At 37.3% G+C, this 25419-nt stretch overlaps 3 protein-coding genes across 4 annotated transcripts; 1 reads left to right on the forward strand and 2 right to left on the reverse strand.

The window, feature by feature from the left end:
* On the reverse strand, window positions 1-4157 carry rdh5 (retinol dehydrogenase 5 (11-cis/9-cis)). 2 transcript variants are annotated; one of them, XM_080892329.1, is made up of 6 exons: window positions 4021-4157; window positions 2723-2808; window positions 2265-2587; window positions 1882-2140; window positions 890-1053; window positions 1-532 (listed from the first exon to the last, which is right to left on the reverse strand). In XM_080892329.1, exons 2-6 carry the CDS (start codon window positions 2752-2754, stop codon window positions 312-314), a joined length of 999 nt encoding a protein of 332 aa, XP_080748455.1. In that variant the 5' UTR covers window positions 2755-2808; window positions 4021-4157; the 3' UTR covers window positions 1-311. The 2 variants fall into 2 exon arrangements, with proteins under 2 accessions (XP_080748455.1, XP_080748456.1); XM_080892330.1 differs by having other exon boundaries at window positions 2723-2805; window positions 4021-4070.
* Window positions 4158-5113: 956 nt separating this feature from the next.
* bloc1s1 (biogenesis of lysosomal organelles complex-1, subunit 1) lies at window positions 5114-10159 on the reverse strand. The gene is made up of 4 exons (XM_080890449.1): window positions 9919-10159; window positions 9699-9771; window positions 7737-7869; window positions 5114-6142 (listed from the first exon to the last, which is right to left on the reverse strand). Exons 1-4 carry the CDS (start codon window positions 9977-9979, stop codon window positions 6032-6034), a joined length of 378 nt encoding a protein of 125 aa, XP_080746575.1. The 5' UTR covers window positions 9980-10159; the 3' UTR covers window positions 5114-6031.
* Window positions 10160-10601: 442 nt separating this feature from the next.
* Window positions 10602-23965, forward strand: itcha (itchy E3 ubiquitin protein ligase a). The gene is made up of 24 exons (XM_080890471.1): window positions 10602-10728; window positions 11693-11739; window positions 12013-12154; window positions 12438-12562; window positions 13038-13169; window positions 13559-13607; window positions 13747-13925; window positions 14169-14391; window positions 14483-14578; window positions 14788-14962; window positions 15598-15667; window positions 15756-15840; window positions 16457-16585; window positions 17212-17284; window positions 17446-17517; window positions 17617-17705; window positions 17846-18005; window positions 18887-19020; window positions 19427-19567; window positions 19793-19913; window positions 20084-20188; window positions 20392-20488; window positions 20593-20665; window positions 21071-23965. The coding sequence occupies exons 2-24, from the start codon at window positions 11715-11717 to the stop codon at window positions 21168-21170; spliced, it is 2595 nt and encodes an 864-aa protein (XP_080746597.1). The 5' UTR covers window positions 10602-10728; window positions 11693-11714; the 3' UTR covers window positions 21171-23965.
* The last annotated feature ends 1454 nt before the right edge of the window (window positions 23966-25419 follow it).

Genomic DNA, 25419 nt, shown 5'->3' on the forward strand with positions numbered 1-25419 from the left:
GCTTCCATGGTGAACAACATCCATAACAAGCACATTAAATAATAGCGTTAAAACACCCAACAAACAGAATAATATGCATACGGTAAACTGTATGAGTATTTTTGTGTTGTCTAGAAGTGTCAAAGAGACATTACAGAGGAAAAAGACTTTTCTATGGTATACACTTATAAATATAATAACAGTAATTTCTAAAGTTGTCGTATTATCATCGCATGGCCAACTCTGATAAGGAAAATAGATCAAGAAAAAAAAACTTTTTTAATGTCAGCCTCCTTATTGCGTCAAAATGACATAAAGTAGGTCATCCCAAATCAGACGCTCTTTGAAGGACGTGGAAGCACGAGCTTCAGTGCAATATCAACTACAAAGGAAGGCATGTAAGAGAGGGGGATCCAGACAAGCTTGGCATCCCAGCCAGCACTGTATCTGGTGCGAGGGTAGGCAGCAGAGAGAGCGTGCTCCATGCAGTTGGTCACTTTAGTGAGGTCAGAGTCGCAGACGGCATTCATGATCAAACGCTGTATATTGACATCTTAAAAAGAGAATTATGTATTGTGACCAGAGAGTAATTTGTGATTTTTTTAAGCCACAGTAAACTTGCAATTTCCAAGAATCCTTCATTCTTATCTGATGTTCAATGATTTATTTTTATACTTCATTTTTTTTAAAAGCACGCAAAGATATTTTTGGATTAACATGTTATGTATGAATCTTGGAAGTCACTTCTCAATAGGTGACTTTTTATATCTAAAATTAACAGTTACATTTCATTCCTAGTGTATCAAAGCAAAAAACAAACAAACAAACAAAAATCAGTAAGAATGTGACACAATTGACCTATTCTGCATCAATAAAATGCTTCAGATGGTCCACGGCCCATTGTACTTACATTTATCAAGGTATTTGTCTCCATAGCTGGCCTTTACTTCAGGGCTGAGTTGGTTCCACAGGCGATGGAGCTCCCTCTCAATGGGTTCGAGGCTCGTTACTGCAGTCTTGAAAAACCCGGGCTCAACGATACATACCTTAATTCCAAAGTAGTGGATGTCTCTCCTGGAAACACAGATATGCTCTGTGTGTTGCTTTTTCATAGCAATAACAAAACCTCATCTAATTTTGAGCACCACTTTCTAACAGGTCACCATTCACACATGTCCTGCTTTATATCTGCTTTACAATTTATTTGTGAGATATTAATAAAAATATTTGGATTGGTAGAAAGGCCAATCAAATGGCCAAATGGATTGGCCATCTGCATTTAAGCCAAAAAATGAGTCTAAAAATCTCTACTTGTCATTAGTATTCCCTTACAGTGCGGGCTTTCTTGATTTTCTGAGAGTGCAAATGAGTTCTTATCAATTGTTTATAACTGATACATTGTATTCTATTACTATCAAATACTGTTGAATGACCTACTGAACATTAGTAAAGTCTTGAGTTTCCACTTACCAACTAATATTCAGGTTTATAGATTTAGATGGTTTCAGTGCTAGCTCTATAACACAGGCTGCAAGCTTTTCATTGTCATTAATGAAAACATAATCAACTACCTGGCAGAAAAAGAGAGTTAATGTAGCTATGTGAGTCAGTGAGGGCAACAAACATTTCCCCCCGTTTGGCCTCAGAACCAAAAATCCTTCTCTGAGGCACGCTGTGGCCAAATTAGGTCTATTTGTACAATTGGTTAGATGGTGTGCATTTTTAGTGCACTCTGTAATTTACTGATGGTCTTTTTTATCACTGAAAATGTAATAAAACTGTATCACCCATGCTAACTTTCTAATTATGATACACTGTCTGTCTTTCTAAATAAGAAACGAGTACCAACTGGGTCCTTAAGCTAATATATATGGTTGCAGCAGCCCTTTAAATGAGTCTTACCTGAGGCAGTCAGAGAAAGATTCTACTGCAAACTTGGAAATGCAGTATCCACCACCATTTGCTGCCACTCTACCAAGCACTGATGCTACATTTACAATACGACCACGAGCCTGTTTGATGAGGGGCAGGAAGGTCATTGTCATGGCAATCACTCCATTCATGTTTACTTTCAGTGTGCTGTGGAAATCCTCCACTTTCATCCACTCGGATGGACCCATGGGTAATGAACGTCCAGCATTGTTCACAAGACCCCAAAGTCCTACAAAGCAAATAAAAAGACAAAACAAGGAAAACATGATGCTGTGTTTTGTTTACAGGCTTGCCTTGTGTGATCTAATAATGTCCTACAATCGTATATGTAACTGTAGGAAATCATCTCTCACCCTTATCGCCAACCTCTTGCTTGGTCCACTCCATTGCTTTTTCAATGCTATCCTGACTGGTCACATCCAGCAGGACAGTCTTCAGATAAGGCCCTGCCACTCTTTTCAGATCATCAGCTCCCTTTTCTGTGAGACAGCCAGCTAGTACACGGAAACCTTTACGATCCAGTTTCTTACACAGCAGGTTTCCAAACCCCGTGTCACAGCCAGTAACAAAGACATACTTATTTTTGAAATCCTCAATCTCCAAGCTGTCTCTGTAGAGCCACCCGACAATCCACAACACAATGAAGGTAGCAGAAATGTATAACCAAGCATTTTCCCTAAAAGAGATCAAATAATATGTAATAAGAATGTTAAGTATTTGACTGTCACATCTGCATCCGTGAGTATGGTAAGGTATGACTACAGGTAGCAAAGAAATCAAGAAGTCAAAGTTTAGTTTTGGTATTTCTTACCCTAAAAGGTCATACACAAACTGTGTATCCATGATGTCTTCAGGACTAGAAGTAGTTTTTCAGTCACTGTGAGAACTTGATGCCTGCTGAAATAACATGTTAGTATGTACTGACATGGGAAGCTCTCAAATACAGTTTTCAGAGAAGAGAATGTAAATCAGAAATACATTGATACGTTTCAGGAATGTTGCAAAACCGATTTTGTCTCAATTCCACAATAATTAGGTTTTTATTGAAGCTTTATATTGTTTTATTTCATCTTTTTGACAGCTATTTGACACAATGAATTTGTTCAGTGAGAGCCATAATTGAAGGGTGCCCCTAATGCAAAACTGCTTTGGCTGCTCTGGGCATGTGATAAATCTTTGGATAATACTCTTAAGGAAGAAAGAAAAGGCATTTGTGATGGAGTAAAACCCAGTGAGTGGGGGGGACGAAGACATGTTTTTGAAGCATAATTTTAATACCCGTAACGGATCTGCTTGGGATTGCTGAAAACTAATTAGTCTGCAGGCTTATTATTGTAACAAAAAAACTTCTGTGGCTTAAGGTATCCAAAATATTTATTGTGTGGAAAAACTAATACTTGTTAAAATCTTGTTACATTTGGGATAAATTAAGTTAGCAAGTAGAGTTATAATTACATTTTCTGAACCAGAACACTCTCTCAGAAAGAGAGAGATGTCAGTGCAAGGTTTATGCTACAGCTGCCCTAAATTAACAATATTGGTAATTACCAAATTGATTTCTTATGTTTCTGTAATCGTTATTCCACCAGTGTGTACAAGCTCTTTCACCGTAATGATATTTTTAATGCTAGAATATAATTATTTTGGTTAACCACAAATGTTCAAATTTGCTGTTTTACAAAAAAAGCAGAAAAAAATAATAAACCACATTATTATTTTTGATGCCAAATTACAGTAATTTTCCAACTGAATGCTAAATGCTTGATTAATTTTGTGACTTCTCAGGGACTTCTCTAGTGTTCCATTTCAAATTTGGGTACAAAACCATGAAATCAGTTTGCTATTAGCCTAATAGCAAATGACAACATATCTTTTTTGTTTTTAACTGGTTTTTGACAGATTTCTAAAATGTTTTCTTGTTTTTTATGACATGTGGTTTACTAAATTTGCTAATAACTGTTTAAATCTCAATCAGTGTAAATTTATAATCAGATAAAACTCAAAAGTCCATTTCTGCATATCTTGAGTTTTTAATATTCACATTTAAACTAATTACTTTCTTTGATTAAACTGAAGTGGTGAGTAAAACACAAAACTGTGTTGTCCTACCTTTTTATCTTTTGGGAAGTGATGGCGCTCCACACGTTGTCGCTCCTCTTCCCGTTCCCTTTCTGGTTATTCTCCTGTCTTAGTTCAGCTGGTTGGACAGAAGCTTTATCCCTGTTGTTTATCCCTTTAGACTAGCCCGCTACTGGTAATCCAGCAACGCGTAACCATTTGGTTGGTGTGTTTAAAAAAAAGGTGGTGGGAACGAAACAAACAAAAACCCTTTTCTGTGACGTGCACTTGGATTTCAAGATCTTCTTAAAGACATTTTAACATGTTACGTCAGGTCCTTTCAAATGGTGCACCACAAAGTGTATACAGTATATATTTTCAAAGCCTGAAGGTTCCTAGTTTATAGCGGCATGAATACTTTGTGTTTTAAGAGTATTTATACAAATTGTGATAATCCTGTAGGACCAAGCATGAGTACAATCTGTGACTGCCTCAGTTCACCTGACAGTTATATCAGTAATAAAGCTCATACAGTACTCTTTTAACAGTCTCTATGACCTGCGTAATTTTTGGGCCGGTGGAAAAAGAACAAATACATCCAACCTTTTTTTTTTTTTTACATTAAAATTAGATTAAGAGCAGTCTCGTGTGGTAAATTTCTTGCCTGTAATACGATTAGTGAACTCACAAGCCACACTCACTGACACGTCACACATTCCACAAACTGTCCAAGCACCTTAGCCAGGCAGGTATTTATCCACTTACTATATTTATATCAAAACTTGTTGCAATAGTTGCAAGTCCATAAATGCTAAGGTCTCTTTGGGAAGCCAAAAAAACAAAAAAAAAAACAATTCTTGATCCTGAAGTAATTTTGAAGGAAACTGCCCTCTTGCAACCCTCACAGCCTTTAACTCTCACTTGTTCTCCAGTTGTGTTGTAAAGATTTAATCTGTGCTTACCCAACACTGACATCTGCTGTGCATATGAACCTCCTGACAACGAATCGCCTTAAAAAGCAGCCTACAGGCTTTTCTTTCTTAAATGAGGTACTTTATACAAATATTCACATTTCCTTGTTCCCAATTTCTTTATATGTAACAACTGTTCAATTAACACATTTTTTATAAGAAGAAAACACAAGTGAAGATTTTTAAACTTTATTAAAATATTTTTCCATCATTAACAACATCTGAAATCCATCCATCGTTCAGGTATCAGCCACAGAAAAGAAAGCCATAAAACAAAATGCTTTTTTTGGATATACTAAATAAAGGTAACCGGTGTTTATTATGTCTGTGGCTTCTTTAACCTATTGCAAAGGGGTAAACTGAATCTTTACAACAATGTTACTTTTTCCTCTTTTATTCAACAAATCAGGCAATGTAGTGAACCAATTTGTCTGACTCGGCCCCCACCTCTATCGCCTACTGTCACTCACCACATGGAGTGACAGGATCCCTGCAGGGCTGTGTTCTTAGCCCCCTACTGTATGTATGCCGTGTGCACACGACTATGTCCTGAGGAAGAATAACCAGGACCGGGAGCTGCTGCTGGCCTTCTACCACTCATCAGGTACGCAAGGACCACAACTGAGAATAGGAAGGGTATGCAAAGGGTAATTAACACTGCCCCAAAAATGATTCCTCTTCCACCCCTGGAGGCCATCGCCAGATTCTCCTGTTTCAGAAAAAGTAGGGCCACAGGTGACTCTTTGCACCCCCCCTCCCCCTCCCCATTTGTACATGAACTATTCTATTCTAAATATTTATCTACTGTTATTTAGGTTGTTGCAACCTTGATCTGTAAGCACCTCCAACACTGCTGCTAACACAACAACATAACAATTTCTGCACATGTGCATTTAATTGTTAAAGCAGCAGAATTCTGATGTTCATCTGAGCTGCCCTGGCAAACTTAGAGGGGAGTGCAGACAAGCAAATAAACTGCCGACAAAGGCAAAACACATATTCGCTGATAGGGGTCAACTCAAGTAGATTTAAATGTTATTCCAGTGTATTCAGTTTCACTTGCAAATGTCCAGCACGTACATGTTCATGGTTTATGAGCAAGCAGACTGAAGCTGACCCTTGTGTACATACTCCAGCGCTGTTGCTATTGTCCTCATGTCCATCTCAATACTGCGTGCCCAGTTTTCTACATCTCCAATTTCCTGTTTAAATGAGAGCATGAAAAAATTAGTATTCACAACCTTGTTAATGTACAAATATAACCCACTATCAGCCGTCTTTAATTCCCAAAATGTGTTTTTTGGATTCTTTTTCAAAAGGGGAAAAGTGTGTTGAGCTCAGATTAAGTCCCTAATTAAAATGTGTTTGTACAAGCAATTCCTTGGTGATGTCACAAATAACTCCTAAGCCAATCATGATCCAGTTTGTATTTTACACAAGTGCGATGTGTTGACCTGGAACTGCCAGTGCACAACAGAGAGCGCAGATCTTTGGAAGATCAGAATCAGAATCAGAATCAGAAAGGGGTTTATTGCCAAATGTTGAGCAGGTTTACAACATTAGGAAATTGCTGCGGTGCTTCAGTGCAAACATAGTGTCATAAATAGCACTTAAATAGACATGAAAAAATAAAAGTAGGGATAAGAATTAAAAGTGCTACGTAGAAAGATATGTGCATGAGCTATACATGAGATATATGCATGAGAATAAGAATTAAGAGTGCTACGTTGAAAGATATATACATGAGTGCAGGTGGTGATCAGTGCCAAACATGGAATGATGCAGTGAACACAGCGTAGGGTCATGTGTTAGTGGTGGGAACAGTCATATGGTTATTGTTCATGTGTCCAACAGCAGAGGGGAAGAAACTGTTCTTATGGCGAGAGGTTCTGGTGCGAATGGACCGGAGCCTCCTGCCTGAGGGGAGCAGGTCAAACAGACTGTGTCCAGGGTGAGAAGGGTCAGCTGAGATCCGAGCTGCACGCCGCAGTGTCCTGGAGGTGTACAGGTCCTGCAGAGATGGGAGTCTGCAGCCAATCACCTTCTCAGCAGAGCGCACAACACGCTGCAGTCTCTGTTTGTCCCTGATAGTGGCTCCAGCGTACCACACGGTGATGGAGGAGGTGAGGATGGACTCGATGATTGCAGTGTAGAACTGCATCATTGTCCGTGTTGGCAGGTTGAATTTCTTCAGCTGCCTCAGGAAGTACATCCTCTGCTGGGCTTTCTTGATGACGGAGGTGATGGTGGGCTCCCACTTCAGGTCCTGGGTGATGGTGGTACCCAGGAAGCGGAATGAGTCCACAGAGGTGATGGGGGTGTCAGTCAGGATGATGGGGGGGAGTGGGGCTGTGTGCTTCCTGAAGTCCACAATAATCTCCACTGTCTTCTGGGCATAAACAGTTTTGTTTGTATGTACTCCTGACGTTATTTAACACAAGGTTACAATAGTACTTTATTTGCTCCAGCGTCTAGTGTTACAGTTTTAATGTGTTTTACTCCTCACACTTGCACAAAGAACTGCAGCTAGAAGTTAGCCTGCTGACACACTTAAGGGGATGTCTTTTAGGGAATTTTTGGATAAAAATTATACTGACAAAAAAACATGTCAAACAAATTATCATTACAAGTACAATATTATTAAATATCATAACGTTCTTTTAACATTTTCATCCTAACTGACCTTGAAAAAATGCTGATGTTTGCTGCAAAATCACTTTGCAACATGACTGTGTTCAAGACTGATATGGTAGATTTGAGATGATGACAGACGACAGCCATTTCCTTTTAACCTACCTTTAATGCTTGATTGAAACCCTCCACCATACTGATCCACTGAGCAGTTTGTTTGGAGAACTGGCTTGCCTGCACTTGGAGAGTCTTAACCTCATGGTCAAGCTTTCGCTGGTTTACATATGCCTGTGCAACTCTAAAATGAAACAGAACAAAATAATGAGGTTTAGGGCATTATAATACATATAGCCGCTTCAATTTCAATACACTGAAACCATACACTGTTACTCAATATAGTAAAAATCTCTCTTTGTCCCAGAAGGATTTTGGTCTGGTGGCTAATCTTTTTCATGCAGGAGCAGCACAACAATAATGGTCTTTGCATCCCACTCTGAGTCTCTTAAGCTGATTGTCCTGGTTTCATCACATCTTTCACAATACATTGTTAATAATTTCAGCATACTGTTTTTGGCTGTGTTAAATATTAGGCGATGTCCATCCTGTTAAGAATAAACTGTTTGATTAATTTGGTCCGAAGAAGGTGTCAGTAATGTGAAAGCCTGGAGAAACAGTATGACTAAAATCTGATGTGTGTGAAAGCCTTTTGTCAGCCTGGCACTGACATACCATATACGAAGTAATCAGTCGAAAAATTATTATTAATTAGTGGGATACAAATAATAAATAATTACTAGCTATTAACATCACACTAAAATCAAGATACTTTTAAAATTGTTTACACTTGACTTTAAATAAGCAAAAAAATATTTAATGTAACATATTCTCTAACTTTATTGTCATTTTACATTAAATATCTTTAGATTTTGAATACTGGTTGTAAACAACACAACATGTGGAAAGTTAATATTGGGCTCAGAGATTTTTCACAACTTGCTTACTTTCCATTGACTAAATTTGCAATGTAAAAAAGAAAATCAATAATTACTGGTGCTGAAACAAGTACAGCTTTCAGAGCAACACTTAAAAGTAAATAATACAATTGGTGCAGGACACAGATGTCCAATATTCCAGAGAGATTGCGTGAAATGTACCTTTCTGTGGGACCTCCAAAGGTTGATTCTGTTCATCTGAACATAGCATTTTCAGGGGGAGAAACGTTTTGTCACTCATCCAAGTGACGAAACCTGGATGAGTTTTGGACCCGATCCTGGGGGTGGACCAATTTTTGGCGCAGCGCGTTTTGGCCTAAGCAAAAACCTGTAGGGATTCTGTATGTTTCAGGAGTATCAAGACACATTTTTGCTAAACACCGTGTCTCCTGTGGCTTTTAAACCCCAAAACACGATGTGACAAAAATTGGTCCACCCCAAGGATCAGGTCGCCCGACGCAAACAAGAGTAACATAGTGTACGCTGTTAAGTGCCAGGAGGATTGCCAGGACTTATACATCGGGGAAACCAAACAACCTCAGGCGAAGCGGATGGCACAACACAGAAAAGCTACCTCCGCAGTCTATTTACTAGACACTACAGTCTAGTGGCCTGTAGTGTCAATGATGAGGATGTACACATCCTGGACAGGGAGGAACGCTGGTTTGAGCGCGTAGTCAAGGAGGCCATTTACGTGAAAAGGCAAAGACCATCTCTGAATCGAGAAGGGGGTCTAAGGGTACATCTCTTGGCATCTTACAGTGCTGTGATTGCAGCCATTCCCCAACTCTATGTGAATGGTACTCATGGCCATTGATCAATGGGCTTTGATCAGTGGTTGTTGATCAATGGAACTGACCTCCCAGCGCATTGTTCCTTCAGTGGTGTTAGTTTCGATCATTATGCAAATGTACTGTTTATACGATTGGGGAAACCTGCAGTAAACTGAGACTGAAGAAGTCACTTGGAAGAGTGGCGAAACGTTACTCCCACTAAAAACGCTACGTCCAGATCAACAGAATCAACTTTTGGAGATTTACTTACCTGGATGACTGAGCATTCCTTAAATACTACCAAACCAAAATGAACAGCAAGAAATAAGCAAAAAGAAAAAAGAAAGGAATCACCGTCATACCCAACGTTGAGGTGGTCTACCAGGGCTTCTGTCAAACAAGTGGCTGCAGCAATTGCTTCACGTCTGCGTTTCTCTGTGAGAGAAAAAAGACATTACTACAATCAATCAACACCGGACTGTAGCACTGTGTGGTGCTGGGACATCCTAAGTCAAAGAGAGCTTTGTTTTTAGCAATGGTTAGCACTGGCGGCTATCACTATCGATTTTTGTTATCACACACCCTGCAGCTCCTTCCGCTCATTTTGCTTCGCCTGGTGCTCCTTCAATAGACGAGATAACATCGTGCTTCAGCAGACGTTATATTAATGGCGAAAGTGACTGCTCATAGAACAAATAACATATCATTTACCACACCGCGGCGTTTCTTGCTGACTGCTAACAATTACAGCCGTGTCACGGGACTAAAAAGACGGATGTCACACGTGGGCGTGTCCACACTTTGGCCATCGAGTAAATGTCTGAATAATTTCATAAATAAAACCATATATTTTAGTATGTACTGCCAAACAATGTAAAATTTAAAGGAACATAAACGTATCTTGTATCTTGTTAAATTATACGATTGTTTTATCTTTTTTTATCGCGATGTCAGCAGCTTCAACATCCCTTCAAAATAAAAGCTTGCCTATAGGCTACATCTACTAATACTGCAGACAGAAATCAAATGACAAAACTACTCTAGTCCAGACTTATAATAGCAGAAAGCTGGGGGACAAAAATACCAAGACAAATATAGTCTGGTGCATCGTGCTGTTTTATTTTTGTCTTTTTGTTTTTAATGTGTATAACGTTATAATAAAAATTAACATGGTCTGACGCCTAATGTTGCTTATAACTTATATAGATAATCAGATATAGATAATAAGCCTTTTTCTCCAATGCTTTATTATGAAAAACTTGTACCGGAAAACCTGGACTTGTTCAAGCTAGCGGATCACTGGTCTGAGCTGATGTTGTTATCTTACCTGTCATCATTCAGACATAGCTGAAACTAAAGTTTTTGTCACTCTTTATCTTCTTCTTTAATCAGGTATGGTCACTTAGAGTTCTTCCAAGGAACAGCTTTGATTATTCCTCCTCTAAATAGTCGAATGAGTGAAAGTGGTGTTAGCATTTCGAGCGTGGGTTTAATGCATGGTTAGCTAAAGCCTTGATCAGGATATCGGTGTGCAAAGTTCCAGGTTCTTGAACTTGTCCGCCTTCGTTACAGTTATGAAACAGTTTACAAGCTGGCTAGTGATGGTGATGTGACAGCTTAAACGGAAACTCTACTAGAGTCTAGTGTTTAACGCTGTCTTAATAACTAATCTTCTGTTGGCTAACATTACTGCTAACCTGTGAGAAAATTGAGCCTAATGCGCAACGAGATCAGATATCAGTTTACTGACTGATATCCTCCGTCTCGTTTCCCTTCTGTTTATATATATAAAACCTCACAAACTAACAAGCAGAAATCATTTTACTCCATACAACCTCAGTTTCTCAGTACCAATATCTCAAACCTCAACATTGAACAATATGTATGCCAATAGATTTTTTTTTTTTTACTGACCAACCATTATTTAGTTCAGGCTCTGTTTTGATTACTAAAATTGACTGTCGATTACTAAAATTGACTGTCTAGCACACATAGCAATGCGGTTTGCTGATTTACAAGCTCTACCAGATGAGTGACAGATTTGGACAGCAGTTATGAATGATTTCCCTGGGCCTGTGTGCTAAGAAGCTAGTGAGGGTATAGCTCAATTTGTTTATTTGTGTATTGTAAACCACAGTCAATTTAAATATTTAACCAGAGTGATAATTGAGATAACATGTTATCTTTGAGTCAACAAAAATGATCCCAGATACCAGAATCTGTCTCAAGTATCTCTTTGTTTTATTTAGATTGCTTACTCACAGTTGACTATAAATCAGGTTATATTTTTCACTCTTTAAGTATTAAGTTATATGTGATAACATTGATTGGAGGTTCATTTGTTGTTGCCACTTAGGCTCTAATGTTATGGATGAACCATGAAGGCCCAGTTGCAAGTTACTGGTAAGTTATTGTTTTTGCAAAATTTGTATGCTCATCATTTAACAAAAACCAGTAGAGGACTGTGATAAATTCTTAACGGGGTTTTCTTTTATCATTATTAATATGCTTAACATCTGTCATGGAAACCTAGATTTTGATGAATCCCTTGATCTTAAAAAATACCTTAAAGCTGGTTGTAAATAAACTGACTGCTGTTGAGCTCAGGATGCATGGGGCTACAGGAAGTGGTTTTAAAATCTTGGTTTTCCATGACTAGAATTTTTATTTTTCCAGTGCTTTCAGCTAAGCTGAAGGAAAACAAAAAGACCTGGTTTGGTCCAAGTCCATATGTTGAAATAGCAGTGGATGGCCAGTCAAAGAGGACTGAGAAATGCAACAACACACACAGCCCTAAATGGAAGCAGGCTCTCACAGTGTGAGTACAACTGTGAAAATTTGTTTAGGTCCATATTTTAGCAGAATGTTGCAATTGTAGACAGTAAATGTAATGTAAGATATAATGGAGGATTAAAATCATCATAGACTTATTAATTGGATTTCCTCTGTACTTGGAGGCGGGAAAAACAAAACAAAAAGTATCAATGCTTGATGAGTTTCAAACAAAAGCTAAGAAGCTGTACAGATTACCTCAATTATTTCTCTGCTGTTGTATCGTATTGGTTGGTGCTGTATGCTGAAAATTTCTCACCTTTCTACAGAATTGTGACGCCGTTCAGCAAACTGATATTTCGTGTTTGGAGCCATCAGACACTCAAGTCAGACATTCTATTGGGTCTAGCTACATTGGAAATCAGCAAGACCCTTAAGGCCAATGACATGAAATGTAAGTTCATTTTCCTAAGTGGTGATTGGACCTCAGACCTGGTCAGTGTGCATAGCATTACAGTGACATTACAGTCTGGTCTACATTCCCTGTAAGAGCTACTTGTCTGTGATTTTTAAAGCACTGAATGAGATTCTTGTTGCACATGGTTTTTGAGGCATTCCATGTGACTGGAGTTTTTCAGCTCTGCTCTTTTCACACTGTCACAGTTTGGGCTAAAAAAGTAAACGTTGCTTTAAAAATCAGGTGATTAATAACAATCAGAGACCCCTTAGGAAATTGTTCTTCAGTATTTGTTTATTTTAGTAATAAATGTTACTAGGAGAACAATGTGCTTGTAGGAGCAGTTTTTAATTAAACCAGGACATCGTTAATAATTGCTTTTATTCTTTTGTGTTATGGTATCGTATGTGTTCTCTTGTCTTGTAATTACAGTGCCTGCTTAAAACTTGACATGTATTCTGTCCCCCTTAAGTATGTGAGGTCGTGCAGACACTGCAGCTGTGCTCTGACAGAGACCCCCAGGATCTTGTAGGTGACTTGTCAGTCTGTCTGGATGGCATGCAGGTAGACCCAGAAACCTTTGGCTTGGCAGAGAGAGAACAAGGTGAGAGACCACGCTCACACAAACCCAGTATACTATGTGGGACACATTTGCAATTTTAGAACAGGAATGCTCATAATCTGTAATTTGAAAATGAATAGAATTGCAGAATAAATTTAGCTTGTTACCATGTTGGTCATTATTAATGAATTTGATAGCAATGAGGTAACAAGGTGGAAACTGCTGCCAGGTTGTAAATGCTTATCAGTGTTCTGTGCCCTGACAAGACCTTGGCATTACTTGTAACCTTTATATCTACCTGCATTAGTGACTACATTTGCACCCAAGCATTTGAGAACTTGGGAGTTACACATACATTTTTGAATGTCACATTAAACATTTGTCTTTTACTTTGATTTTTATTTTTTATTTTTGTTTTTATGGCTTGCTAGCTGCTCTTCCAAATGGAAATACGCGGCAAAATGGAGATACTGGTGACAGGTCTAGTAAATCTTTAATTAATGATCTTAAGATACTATTGCATTAAAATATTTGGACATTGGTTTTGTAAGATTAAATAAACATTTTAAATCTTTGGTCTTGGAAAACTACTCAAAGATTAAGTATTTTGTACTTGTAGGTCAAGCGGAGGCTCATCACCTTCAAGTGACTTGGATGAATGGGTCATTGTACCAAATGTGCATGCTGTCAATGGTACAAGTTCTCCCTCACGGTCTCCAGGGGGCTCCACTGCATCACTTCCTTCTGGACCTACTCAACCGCCCCCTCCTATGCGACAGAAACCAGCAGCTTCACCATGTAGGAAAACTATAAGACATCAAAGATTAAATGGCTTACATATACATCACATGAGTGATTTCAATCTCCCTCATGTCTAATATACCATTATTCTTTTATATACTAGCTAAAGCACTGAATACTGACTTCAGTCAGTATTAAAGTCACTACGCTTTTGAAAACAAATACACCTTTGAAAATAGAAAGAACATTTTTTTTCACAGACTTAAAGGTTCCCTACTCTTGTTCTTGCTCATTTCATAGCCTCTTCTAGCAGTTCTTCTCCTAGTGAACTCAGCGAAGGCCCAGCTTCCGATGGTTCCTCTCAGGCATCAGCTAGTGGGTGTTCAGATCAGCAGAATGAATCAAATGCAAGGGCGGCAACATCAAGTTCCTCACAGACAGCAAGTGTTCCTAAACAAGGGGCCAGTGCCTCAGCAACAATTCCCAGGGTGGCTCCCATAAACAATGGTCCCTTGCCCCCAGGGTAAAGAGCAATGCTTTCTGCATTTTGTTTTATAGGCCCCTCATTTAAGCTTATTTTCAATCTGTTTATTTAATTTGTATTTTTTCTGCAGGTGGGAGCAAAGAGTTGACCAGAATGGACGGGTATACTATGTGGATCACATTGAGAAAAGAACAACCTGGGATAGGCCTGAGCCTTTGCCTTCAGGGTGCCAAACATCTTTATTTTTTTTATACTACAGATATATATGTAGTTTGAATATTGTGTATTCAGTGGCATATAATTATCTATGTCACATTGTTTATAATCACTTTTACTATGTGGTAATGTGTTCTCTGTGGGAGTTTTTAATATCTAGAAAGAAATCCTTGGCAAAATAAACAACTTTTTTTTTTTTTTTGCTCTCCTTTTATGCAGATGGGAGCGCAGAGTGGATCCAATGGGTAGAGTTTATTATGTTGACCACATAACCCGAACTACTACATGGCAAAGACCCACACAGGAGTCAGTGCGTAACTACGAGGAATGGCAGCACCAGCGTAGCCAGCTTCAGGGAGCCATGCAGCAATTTAACCAGAGATTCATATATGGGGTGAGAGCAGTCACTGAATGTGCTTCAGACTACACATGAAGAACAGTTTGAAGATGTATTTCTTTTGATTTGCTTAAAGAGCCCATCTACGCATGGTTTTTGATCTATAAAATCATTTGTATATGGTGTACTTTTACCACATACAAAAATTATACTGCACAGTCCTTCTACGTCTTAAATTCAAATTTATAAATAAAAAAATAACTTTAACTTTTAAGTACTAAACACCTGCAGTCTAATGAATAAGCACTTAAGGTTTCAGCTTTCCACTTCTACTGTGTAATTTGCATATTTCATGCTGAACAATATATTGCAATAATTGTGTCTTGGAAACATTTTGGAACATCTTTCTCTTTAAAATGAAGTGACAGTGCAGACTTTGAGGTCTGATGTAGCTCTCGAGTGTGAAAGGAGCTCAAGTAAGGTTGCATGAGTTTGTAAAGTCCAGATAGCATGTTTTAAGTCTCGTGACTAAAAAGCTTTAAGCACCCGATGGAAATAAACATACAAATGCTCTTGGGTCAGTTTCTTCTCTGATTTTAAGTCTAAACTGTGTTTAAACAGACCGTGACAAAAATAGTTTTTACAGATGTTTTTGCAGACTTGACATTTGTAACATTTTCTTTCTGGCTCAGCTGCAAGACCAGTTTGCAGCCACAGCCAGTAAAGAGTTTGACCCACTAGGACCTCTGCCTCACGGATGGGGTAAGTATCAGTGAGATTACAAAAATGTTTTAGCTGATGTTACTGACATGATAAATAAATGAAATGTGTTGATTTTCTCCTTCACAAGAAAAGAGAACTGACACCAATGGTAGAGTGTATTTTGTCCATCACCCAACTCGCAGGACACAGTGGGAAGACCCAAGGACCCAAGGGTGAGTGTATTTTGTGTTCTTGACAGTAGGGAGCGCTGATATGTCTAGAATAAAGTGACAAGTGAAAGGAATGTCACTTTGTTTTTGGCAGGCCCAAATTTCTGAGTGACACATTTTAGGTCTGTGTTTCAGCCATCAATTTGATGTAGAAGGTTAATTCTTTCCATTGCAGGACTCCCTGAAAAACTGTCCTAACCTCTTAGGAGCTTGGAGTTTGGAACAGGTCAACAGTGGCACAGAAATTGCATGCAGATGATCTGGCAACTGTGAAACTGGATTAAATGTGTAGAACATAATGACTGGATTCTGACATCTTTGACAGATTTGGAATTGGATAGTTCCTTCAGAAAATCTTTGCTGTTGACCACTAACTGCTCTTAAATTTATGGTTTATGGATACACAAAGGGAAGGGTTTCTGTCTAAATGCTTTTTTTGTAACCAGCTAATCACAGTTAAGTAGTACGGAGGAAACCCTGCTTTTAAGGATGAGTTTTTAAATCTTTGATTCCATTTATTATTTTTTATTCATTTAACTTAAAATATACATTTTATGTTTCTTTTAAAATGATTTCTTTTAATGGTTGCATTTCTCTGTGCTTACTTAACTTTATCCAGGCTGCTGAATGACAAGCCTCTGCCTGAGGGTTGGGAGATGAGGTTCACTGTGGATGGTATTCCCTACTTTGTAGATCACAATAGGCGAACAACAACCTACATTGACCCTCGCACAGGGAAATCCTCACTGTAAGTTTTGGTATCTTGTGCTAACACGAGGGGGATCAGATTCATTTAATGGAGACAGACACAACTGCACGTTAAAAGCTTCTGTAGCCTGTGAATCAAAAAAGTCTTTGGTTGTTTTTATATATGTATTTATAATTATAATTGAGGTCATTCTCAACATAAGCAAACAACTCGGGAGTTTGACTGAGACCTACTCCAATGGTCTCTGTTCTGTGTTCTGGTCCGTACCTGGGTGTGTTACAGTGCTTACATTTGCATGAACAAGCATCATGAAAGGGGGGAGGGGGGGGGGGGGGGGGGGATGAACAGAGTTCAATTTAAATGGGACAGGTGTGTCTCATTAATTTTTACAAAATTTGTATATGTTTGCTTATCTAACTCTTTCCACACTAAATTGCAAATGTCGAGAATATTGATTAGTGCACGCCTGAATATATTTAAATCAGCGATTGGTGTAAAATCAAATGAGCCTTATAATCTCAAGTGATCATGACCACAAAGCCTGGGTGTTGCTAAAGAAAACAAACAGGATGCTCAGAATGTCCAGAGATGAATATAAGCACTTGTTATCAAAATGTATTTTGATACTTTTATTTGACAATAATTTAATGTGGTCTTTTTTGTAGTGAGAATGGGCCACAGATAACTTATGTCAGGGACTTCAAAGCCAAAGTGCAATACTTCAGATTCTGGTGTCAGGTACGTGCTTTCAGCATATCATACTGTTTTACTACATATGCTGTTATGTTCTTCTTGTTTTTAATTACGTAAATGCAAAGTAAAGTGTAAATGATTTTGCTAGTGGACAGAGTTTTTAAAATCAATTATTTACATTGTTTACATGTTTTGTTTCCTCTTAGCAACTGTCGATGCCTCAGCACATTAAAATTACAGTTTCACGCAAAACTTTGTTTGAGGATTCATTTCAACAGGTAATTGTTTTAATTGGTTGTACTGTCTTCTCACCACATTTCTATATTTAATAACATTGTCTTTTCAGTGCTTGAGATGTGTAATTAATTCATTCTTAGATCATGAGTTTCCACCCACAAGATCTTAGGCGTAGACTTTGGATAATTTTCCCTGGTGAGGAAGGCTTGGACTATGGAGGTGTGGCCAGGTAATCTCAAAGTAAAAGCTGCACCACCCTGTTGCTAAAATAACAACACAAACAGTAAAAACTCGTGATTTTGTCATTAAAATCTAGTTTAAAAAGAACTACCCCACTCAACTAGTTTGACCACTTGTGCTTATTTTCAGGGAATGGTTCTTCTTGCTGTCTCATGAGGTGCTGAATCCAATGTACTGTTTGTTTGAGTATGCTGGCAAGGACAACTACTGTCTTCAGATCAACCCTGCCTCTTACATCAACCCGGATCACCTTAAGTACTTCAAGTTCATTGGGCGATTTATTGCCATGGTATGCGCACCATCTCTCAGTTGTTACTAATAAGTTTAAATCATTAGTTTTGAAACTAAATGTATGTGCATGATTAATCTGGTCTGCCATTGCTATATCCTACCATATTATTATGCCATACTACAGGGTGGGCCATTTATATGGATACGCCGTAATAAAATGGGAATGGTTGGTGATATTAAAGTCCTGTTTGTGGCACATTAGTATATGTGAGGGGGCAAACTCCTCAAGATGGGTGGTGACCATGGTGGCTATGTAGAAGTCGGTCATCTTGGATACAACTTTTGTTTTTCCAATAGGAAGAGGGCCATGTGACACATCAGACTTATTGGTAATGTCACAAGAAAAACAATGGTGTGCTTGGTTTCAACGTAACTTTATTATTTCGTGAGTTACGTTGAAACCAAGCACACCATTGTTTTGGCCCTCTTCCTATTGAAAAAGCAAAAGTTGTATCCAAGATGGCCGACTTCTACATGGCTACCATGGTCACCACCCATCTTGAGGAGTTTGCCCCCTCACATATACTAATGTGCCACAAACAGGACTTTAATATCACCAATCATTCCCATGTTATTACGGTGTATCCATATAAATGGCCCACCCTGTATATTATTACATTGTGTAACACATTAATTACTTTATGTGAATCATGCAATATTTTATGCTTTTGTCTTTTATTGCAATTTAATCACAATGATTAGATCTCAAATCTAATTATTGAATTAAATTTCAAAAAGAGATAGATGTGCCTTACAGAATAATATGTTTGACTTTCTCCCATAAAATTACAAATCTCAAATATGAGATAAATGTCTTCTGTTTATCTGTTGTTGTTTTTTAATTTGCATACAAAACCTTTCCATTTTATGTCTCTCCAGGCCTTGTTCCATGGCAAATTTATCGACACAGGTTTCTCGCTGCCCTTTTACAAACGTATTCTGAACAAACCTCTGGGTCTGAAAGACCTGGAGTCCATAGATCCAGAATTCTATAATTCACTCATCTGGATCAAGTAAGTTTCTGATGTACATGTGATAATTGAGTTATACTTGTGGTGGATGGTGTCGAAGACTTTGATGTATTTTACATTTGTTGGGTTGTTATAAGTGGACCAAAATTTGTGGATATATACATAGACTTCTGGCTGCTTTAAAAAAAAATATTTTCATTTCCTAAATATGTTTGCATATTGTTAGATACTAGGTTTTGATAACCTATGCACACAAATGAAGAGTTTGAGAGGACAAATTGGGTCATGTGCATTATTTGAGTAAATGATTTATGCTCCCGTAATTTGTCACTCACTGTGGAAATGTATAGGATTCTATAGTGACCTTTAGAGCAGACATAATAGCTAACTTCTTTTGTTTTTTAAACATTGTCAGTAATGACGGTAACTGTCATTGTCTTGCTTGTAGGGACAATAATATAGAGGAGTGCGGTCTGGAAATGTTCTTCTCCGTTGACAAGGAGATACTTGGGGAGGTCACCACACATGAGCTTAAACCAGATGGAGGGAACATTCTAGTAACTGAAGAAAATAAAGAGGAATACATCAGGTACAACTTCTTACCTACCGTCCATATTCATTTGCTACTTTTACATGCTCCATAACATAATGTGGTAAACAAGCGTAACATTTAAATACACTGAATTCGGACATGTCATGTTTAAACTAAATAATTCTGTTTTCCTTGAAAACATTCATTTTTAAGAAGCACTTGACATCTCTAAAGTGTGTTAATATTAATTTATTAATTTTTCATTATGTCATCTCTATGCAGGTTAGTGGCAGAGTGGAGGCTATCCAGAGGTGTGGAGGAGCAGACACAGGCTTTCTTTGAGGGCTTCAATGAAGTTCTTCCACAGCAATACCTTCAGTACTTTGATGCTAGAGAATTAGAGGTACTGAAGTCAATAGATGATTCTCTATAACTTTTACAAGTGTTTGAGGTAGCACTGGTCCTTTAAATACTACAGGGATTCTGTAACAATATGGATTTAAAAAATTAGAGAAAATAAATACTAACATGAATGTTGGGCTTATTTATAAAATGTCCCCTTCTTGTCTGTAGGTGATGCTGTGCGGTATGCAGGAGATAGACTTGGTGGACTGGCAGAGAAACACAATCTATAGACATTATGCCCGAACTAGCAAGCAGATAATGTGGTTCTGGCAGGTTGGTACTTTAAAAAAAAAAAAATATATATATATATATATATATATATATATATATATATGTTTTTGAATCAGCTGTAGCTGCTTAATTCAGTGTGAATATTTCTTTTTCCAACTAAAAAACAACAAATGGAAAATTAGTATCACTGTAATGTACGGATATCAGCCTGATACTGGTGTTAACACAAAACTGTCTGTTAACAGTTTGTGAAGGAGATGGACAACGAAAAAAGGATGAGACTTCTGCAGTTTGTCACAGGAACCTGTCGTCTTCCCGTGGGCGGCTTCGCTGATCTAATGGGTATCAACAGCGAACAGACACATGACATTTGTACAGTAGTATAAACCAGTATGTGATATCAAAATCATATTTAATCTCGTTATCCTTATTTTTGATCAATATAGGAAGCAATGGTCCACAGAAGTTTTGCATTGAGAAAGTTGGAAAAGAAAACTGGCTTCCACGAAGCCACACATGGTAAGACCAGTAATTCTACATTTGTACAGGTTTCTTCAGTTCATGTGTTAAACCTCGTGTCATATCCGGCTTAATGTGGGATTAAACTTTCATGACCAAACCCTATTAGTCATTTCTGATTCAACCGTTGCAAGCGTTCCTTTATTTTTAGCCTGAGATGTTGGTGTTTGTTGTTATATAATGCTATGTGAGAATACATTGTTGCTCGTTAAGTGTTTATTTAGCAGATGTCTTCGCTGTGCGCAGTACCGTGGGACATTACTGCAGCTGAACAAATGTTATCATTTATAAATGCAAACACAACACACTTGTCATCATTATGAATGACCTAGAAAGAAAATGTTAACTTAATACTAATAGAGCACTTCTGGCCACCCTCTGTTTCTGTCTTCTTGTTTTATGTAGCTTTAATCGTCTGGACCTCCCTCCTTATAAGAGCTACGAACAGCTGAAGGAGAAACTCATGTTTGCCATAGAGGAAACAGAAGGATTCGGGCAGGAGTAAAACTATAAGTGCAAACGTATAGGATGGTGGTGATGGCGGTGGACTTGGAGGAGCCATATCCATTTCAGACAAGAGCACTTTCCAGCAGATTGTCTTTGTAGTCAGAAGCTGCTTATGATCTGGTGGAAGAACTTATTATTCCTTCTTATAGTTTGTCACAATTGCATATTCATAAAGAAAAAGCTGTATTGTTAAAAATTAGTTTGCTTCAAACGAGACCTTAAAAATCCTCTTAACCTGGTTTCACCTCTTTCCTGTAGTAAGAGGTGATCAGTTCATTCCTAATCCACTGTCAGGCGATGGAGGCGGGGCCTTTCTTGCATTGTCGTGTTTGCACTTGTATGAAGACCGACTGCAGTTTCTACATCTACATGTGTGAATATGCAGTAGAAACTTATGAGACACTTTCTGGTTCTATGCATGAGCATGAAGAACCATATTTGTGCATTTTGTCTTAAAGGATGGAAGTTGATATGTTAAAAACAACATCAGAGGTTCACACATGGCTTTGAATCTTTCCTATTTTTTATGAATGAAATGGATCCCCCCCCAAATCGCTGACTGACAGACTGTAAAGACTCCCGTAGCACTTATACAGTTTCTTTAACACTTTTTGCAAAACATAATGATAGCTTTATCTTATTTTGACAGGTTTATTTCTTAAAAATTTAATGAGTTAAGATGCTGAGTACCTTTGCACATTGTTGTGTGAGCAGTAAGATGCTTTGATTGTTCTTGAAAGATGTGGTATTTTTATGTGCAATTGTTTTGTAGGAAACATTTTTCCAGATAAGAGTCAAAGCTGTTTGATCATTTTTATAACACTTTGATAATATTTACCATTTAGTGTTGATTTCAATTCCAATATGAAGTTGGTGACATATTTGGTGAAATTAATGTGGTTGTGATTTGAGAAAAGATTACCTTCCCATACTGTGCTGTATGAAATCAGATTTAAGTGTGGACGCTCAGCACTTTTGTCAGTCAGGGAACATGACGGGCTTTTCCTGATAATTAACTTGTTACTGATGACGTGGAATGTCAATGAACAATTTCCATGAGATGGTAACTGATCTCTGCTAATTGCCCAGAGCAAAGTATTACATGTGCTGATGCTGGGTTTCTGAGGCAACCACCTTTTTTTTTTTCTCTCCCACAAAATAGATAAAATGTGGCACATTTATTAGGAAACAAAAAGGTTTTTAAAAAATTGTATATTTTTGTGTGTGTGTTGATGTTATGATACCACAATACAACAAAAAGGATTAATGACTATTCTGATTCTTAACAAATTTATCTGTGGCTAAGGCAGTTTATGTAAATATACTCCGAAGTTTAATCAAAAGAAAAGTGACTTATTCTAGCAATAGAACTTCTTAAGTTGCTGGCAAGATGTGAAATAAGATCTGAATTATGATAGCAAGTGCCCCTAGTTTTATAGGGCGTATGGCTTTCAGATTTGTACAGTTGTATTGTATTTCATGACTTTTCAAAATGTTGTCTGCTGACAGATATAGTTTATTTTAGGTAAAGTATCACTTAAATAAAATCTTTGGAACCAGTCTAACAAATGAGTTAAATTAATTAAAGAACCCTTAACAGAGGTAATCAATTCCGAACAGTCCCAAAGTAATTACACACGTGATATCAATGGTCAGTACTAAGAGTTTGTTATTTGTTTTACTTGTGGTAAGGTATAGAAATTAAAACTGCTCTGTTCTGCTAAAAAGAAAAGAAAACTAAAAATATATTTTGTATTTAAAACAAATTTACCTTGCTGAGGAATTATATTCACATTCACGTTTTAATAATTTTGTTGCCATTATAAAAAGACTTTACTTTTTCCCCCTTTTACTTAGAATGTAGTTCTACAAGTGAATGACACCAGAAACAAAGACGTAGCCAGTGAAAGTAAGCACATTTTAAAAGATCATTAGGTCAGTAGGTCTTAATATTTTTTTATAAACAGGATTGAATAAACAGACCCAAAACTCATATTATGATTTCTTTTTTTAATTTATTTATTTTTCTTCCCACTGTCCAGCCTTCAACCTGTGGTAGTGTGTATGTTGGCAGCGTGGTGTAAATTATCTGCAGTAATTCCAGTGTGTGGCCCAGAAAATGATTTTATACATGGTGTCTTTAAGATACAGATTGAAATGTAAACAGACAAAATACTGTCATTTTTAATGTACTCATGTGTGAACCATGTGGCTGTTTTTCCCATTTCATGTCGTCAGCACTGCAGGTAGGAAAAAAAAAAAAGACTTGTCTGATGTAAGTGATCCCTCGTTGCCCTGATGAGTACATTCATTCAGGCCACACCTCCACCGCCACATACCAGTTTTTCTTCATTTAATTGTGTAGGATGTTTCACTTGACTTCACCTCTATTCCCTTACTGGTTGTACACCCATACACTTGCAGTGTAGCTACTCCTGTGCAGATTAATGTAAAAAAAATGCATAAAACTTTTTTTTTTTTTTTTTTTTTTTTTTTTAAGTATGTTGACTGTTGAATATTTAACAGGTAACAATATTACAGCACATTGACACTCGGAGTGGTTGAATTAACCACTTCTGTGTTTAACCACCACTGTGGTCCAGGTCATGGGGCAGATGAATATATTTAAAAAAAAATATGCAAAATGGTGTTTGACTTGTTCTGATTGCACAGTCATTCGAATAGTAGACTAACATTTTTTATACACAAGTGGAAGTTTGTGGATAAATATTAGGAAGATGAATTTCTTGTATCAATGGATTTAGTAGATTTAAAAAAGAGCAATAAAACAATTAAAACACTGAAAGTGTGATGGGTATTTTGTACACGTACATTACAATAACTTACAACACACAACTCATTCATTTTGTAAGTATATTTCTTCCGAGTCTAATTGAATAATTTTTTTTTTATGTTGTCTTCCACTTGAATTGATCTCTTCATCTTGCTGGGTTTATTGTTGCCCTTTGTGAGCTGAAATTTCCCAAACAAATCTATCTCTGTCTCCAACAGTTTTGTCAGAGTGCTGTCTTCATTTACTTTTAGCAAAGTGACCTAAATTATGTAAGAACTGCTGTCTTTGAAAACACACAGAAGATACATGAAAGAAAACGAGAACTCTCTTTGTTACAAAACTACATATGCTGGGTATGTTGATGGGTGTTGACACAGAGAATGTACCAGAATACACCAGATGGTATGTAAGATGGCTCTTGGCAACATCATTTAACAGGAGGATGCTTACTCCATTATGTAACAGCTGAAACAGTGAGTGAACTACCAAGTTCTAGCACTGTTTCACTATGCTGTTTGTACTTTTGAGAATGTTGTGTTGCTTTCTTTCAACTGTATGTTGTAGAATAGAATTAGAATTCAACTTTATTGTCATTGCACATGTCACAGGTACAAGGCAACGAAATGCAGTTTGCATCCACCCAGAAAGTGCTTTAGCAATATATATATTAGCAATAATATAGTTATATAGATATATTACAAAAATGGGTCTATTGTAGAGAGGGTACAAACCATGGGTCTATTATGGGTATGTTACAATGTACATGGTATGAAGGTATGTTATGAATATGTTATAACTATAAGTATGTACAGGCTGTAGTGAGTGTACAAGCTATGAACAGGATATAAATATGAAACTATACAGAATTATGAAATATGAACTATACAAGTCATAAACAGTTGTATAATTGTATTGTACAGAATGATTTTCTAGACAGCATTTATAGTGTGGATGTAAGTATTACTTGAAATCCTGGTTAAAAGGGTGATGCCTTTCAAAAAACATAAGAATCACAAAATATACAGTGGAGAGCACAAAAATAACAATTAGAATTCATTGCATAATTTTACATTAGTACTTGTATGAAGCATCCACTCTTACATTATGTAATATGCAATAATTAAACGACTAACACAGTTTCCTTAAAGTTTCATATTTAGTTGTTTTGTTTAATAGACAGAACAAATTCTACTAAAATAAGAAATGAGCATGTTTTTAGAATAGGTTTTCTTCCACCCCAAAGAACAACGTTAATAGTACTCACCACACCACTGTATGTGCATGTCATAAGCCATTACTTAACATTGTGACTCAGAAACTGCTGTCTGCTAATTGTTCTGTTACATAATATTAATTATTGTTTCTTTAAAACTTGACTTCTGAATTATAAGCATATGGTACTTTTTATTTCTACTAGAGTTATCTACTATAAGTTATTAATAGTTATCAAGGT

Source organism: Rhamphochromis sp. 'chilingali', assembly GCF_963969265.1.
Source record: "Rhamphochromis sp. 'chilingali' genome assembly, chromosome: 9".
In the NCBI taxonomy this organism is placed as follows: domain Eukaryota; kingdom Metazoa; phylum Chordata; class Actinopteri; order Cichliformes; family Cichlidae; genus Rhamphochromis; species Rhamphochromis sp. 'chilingali'.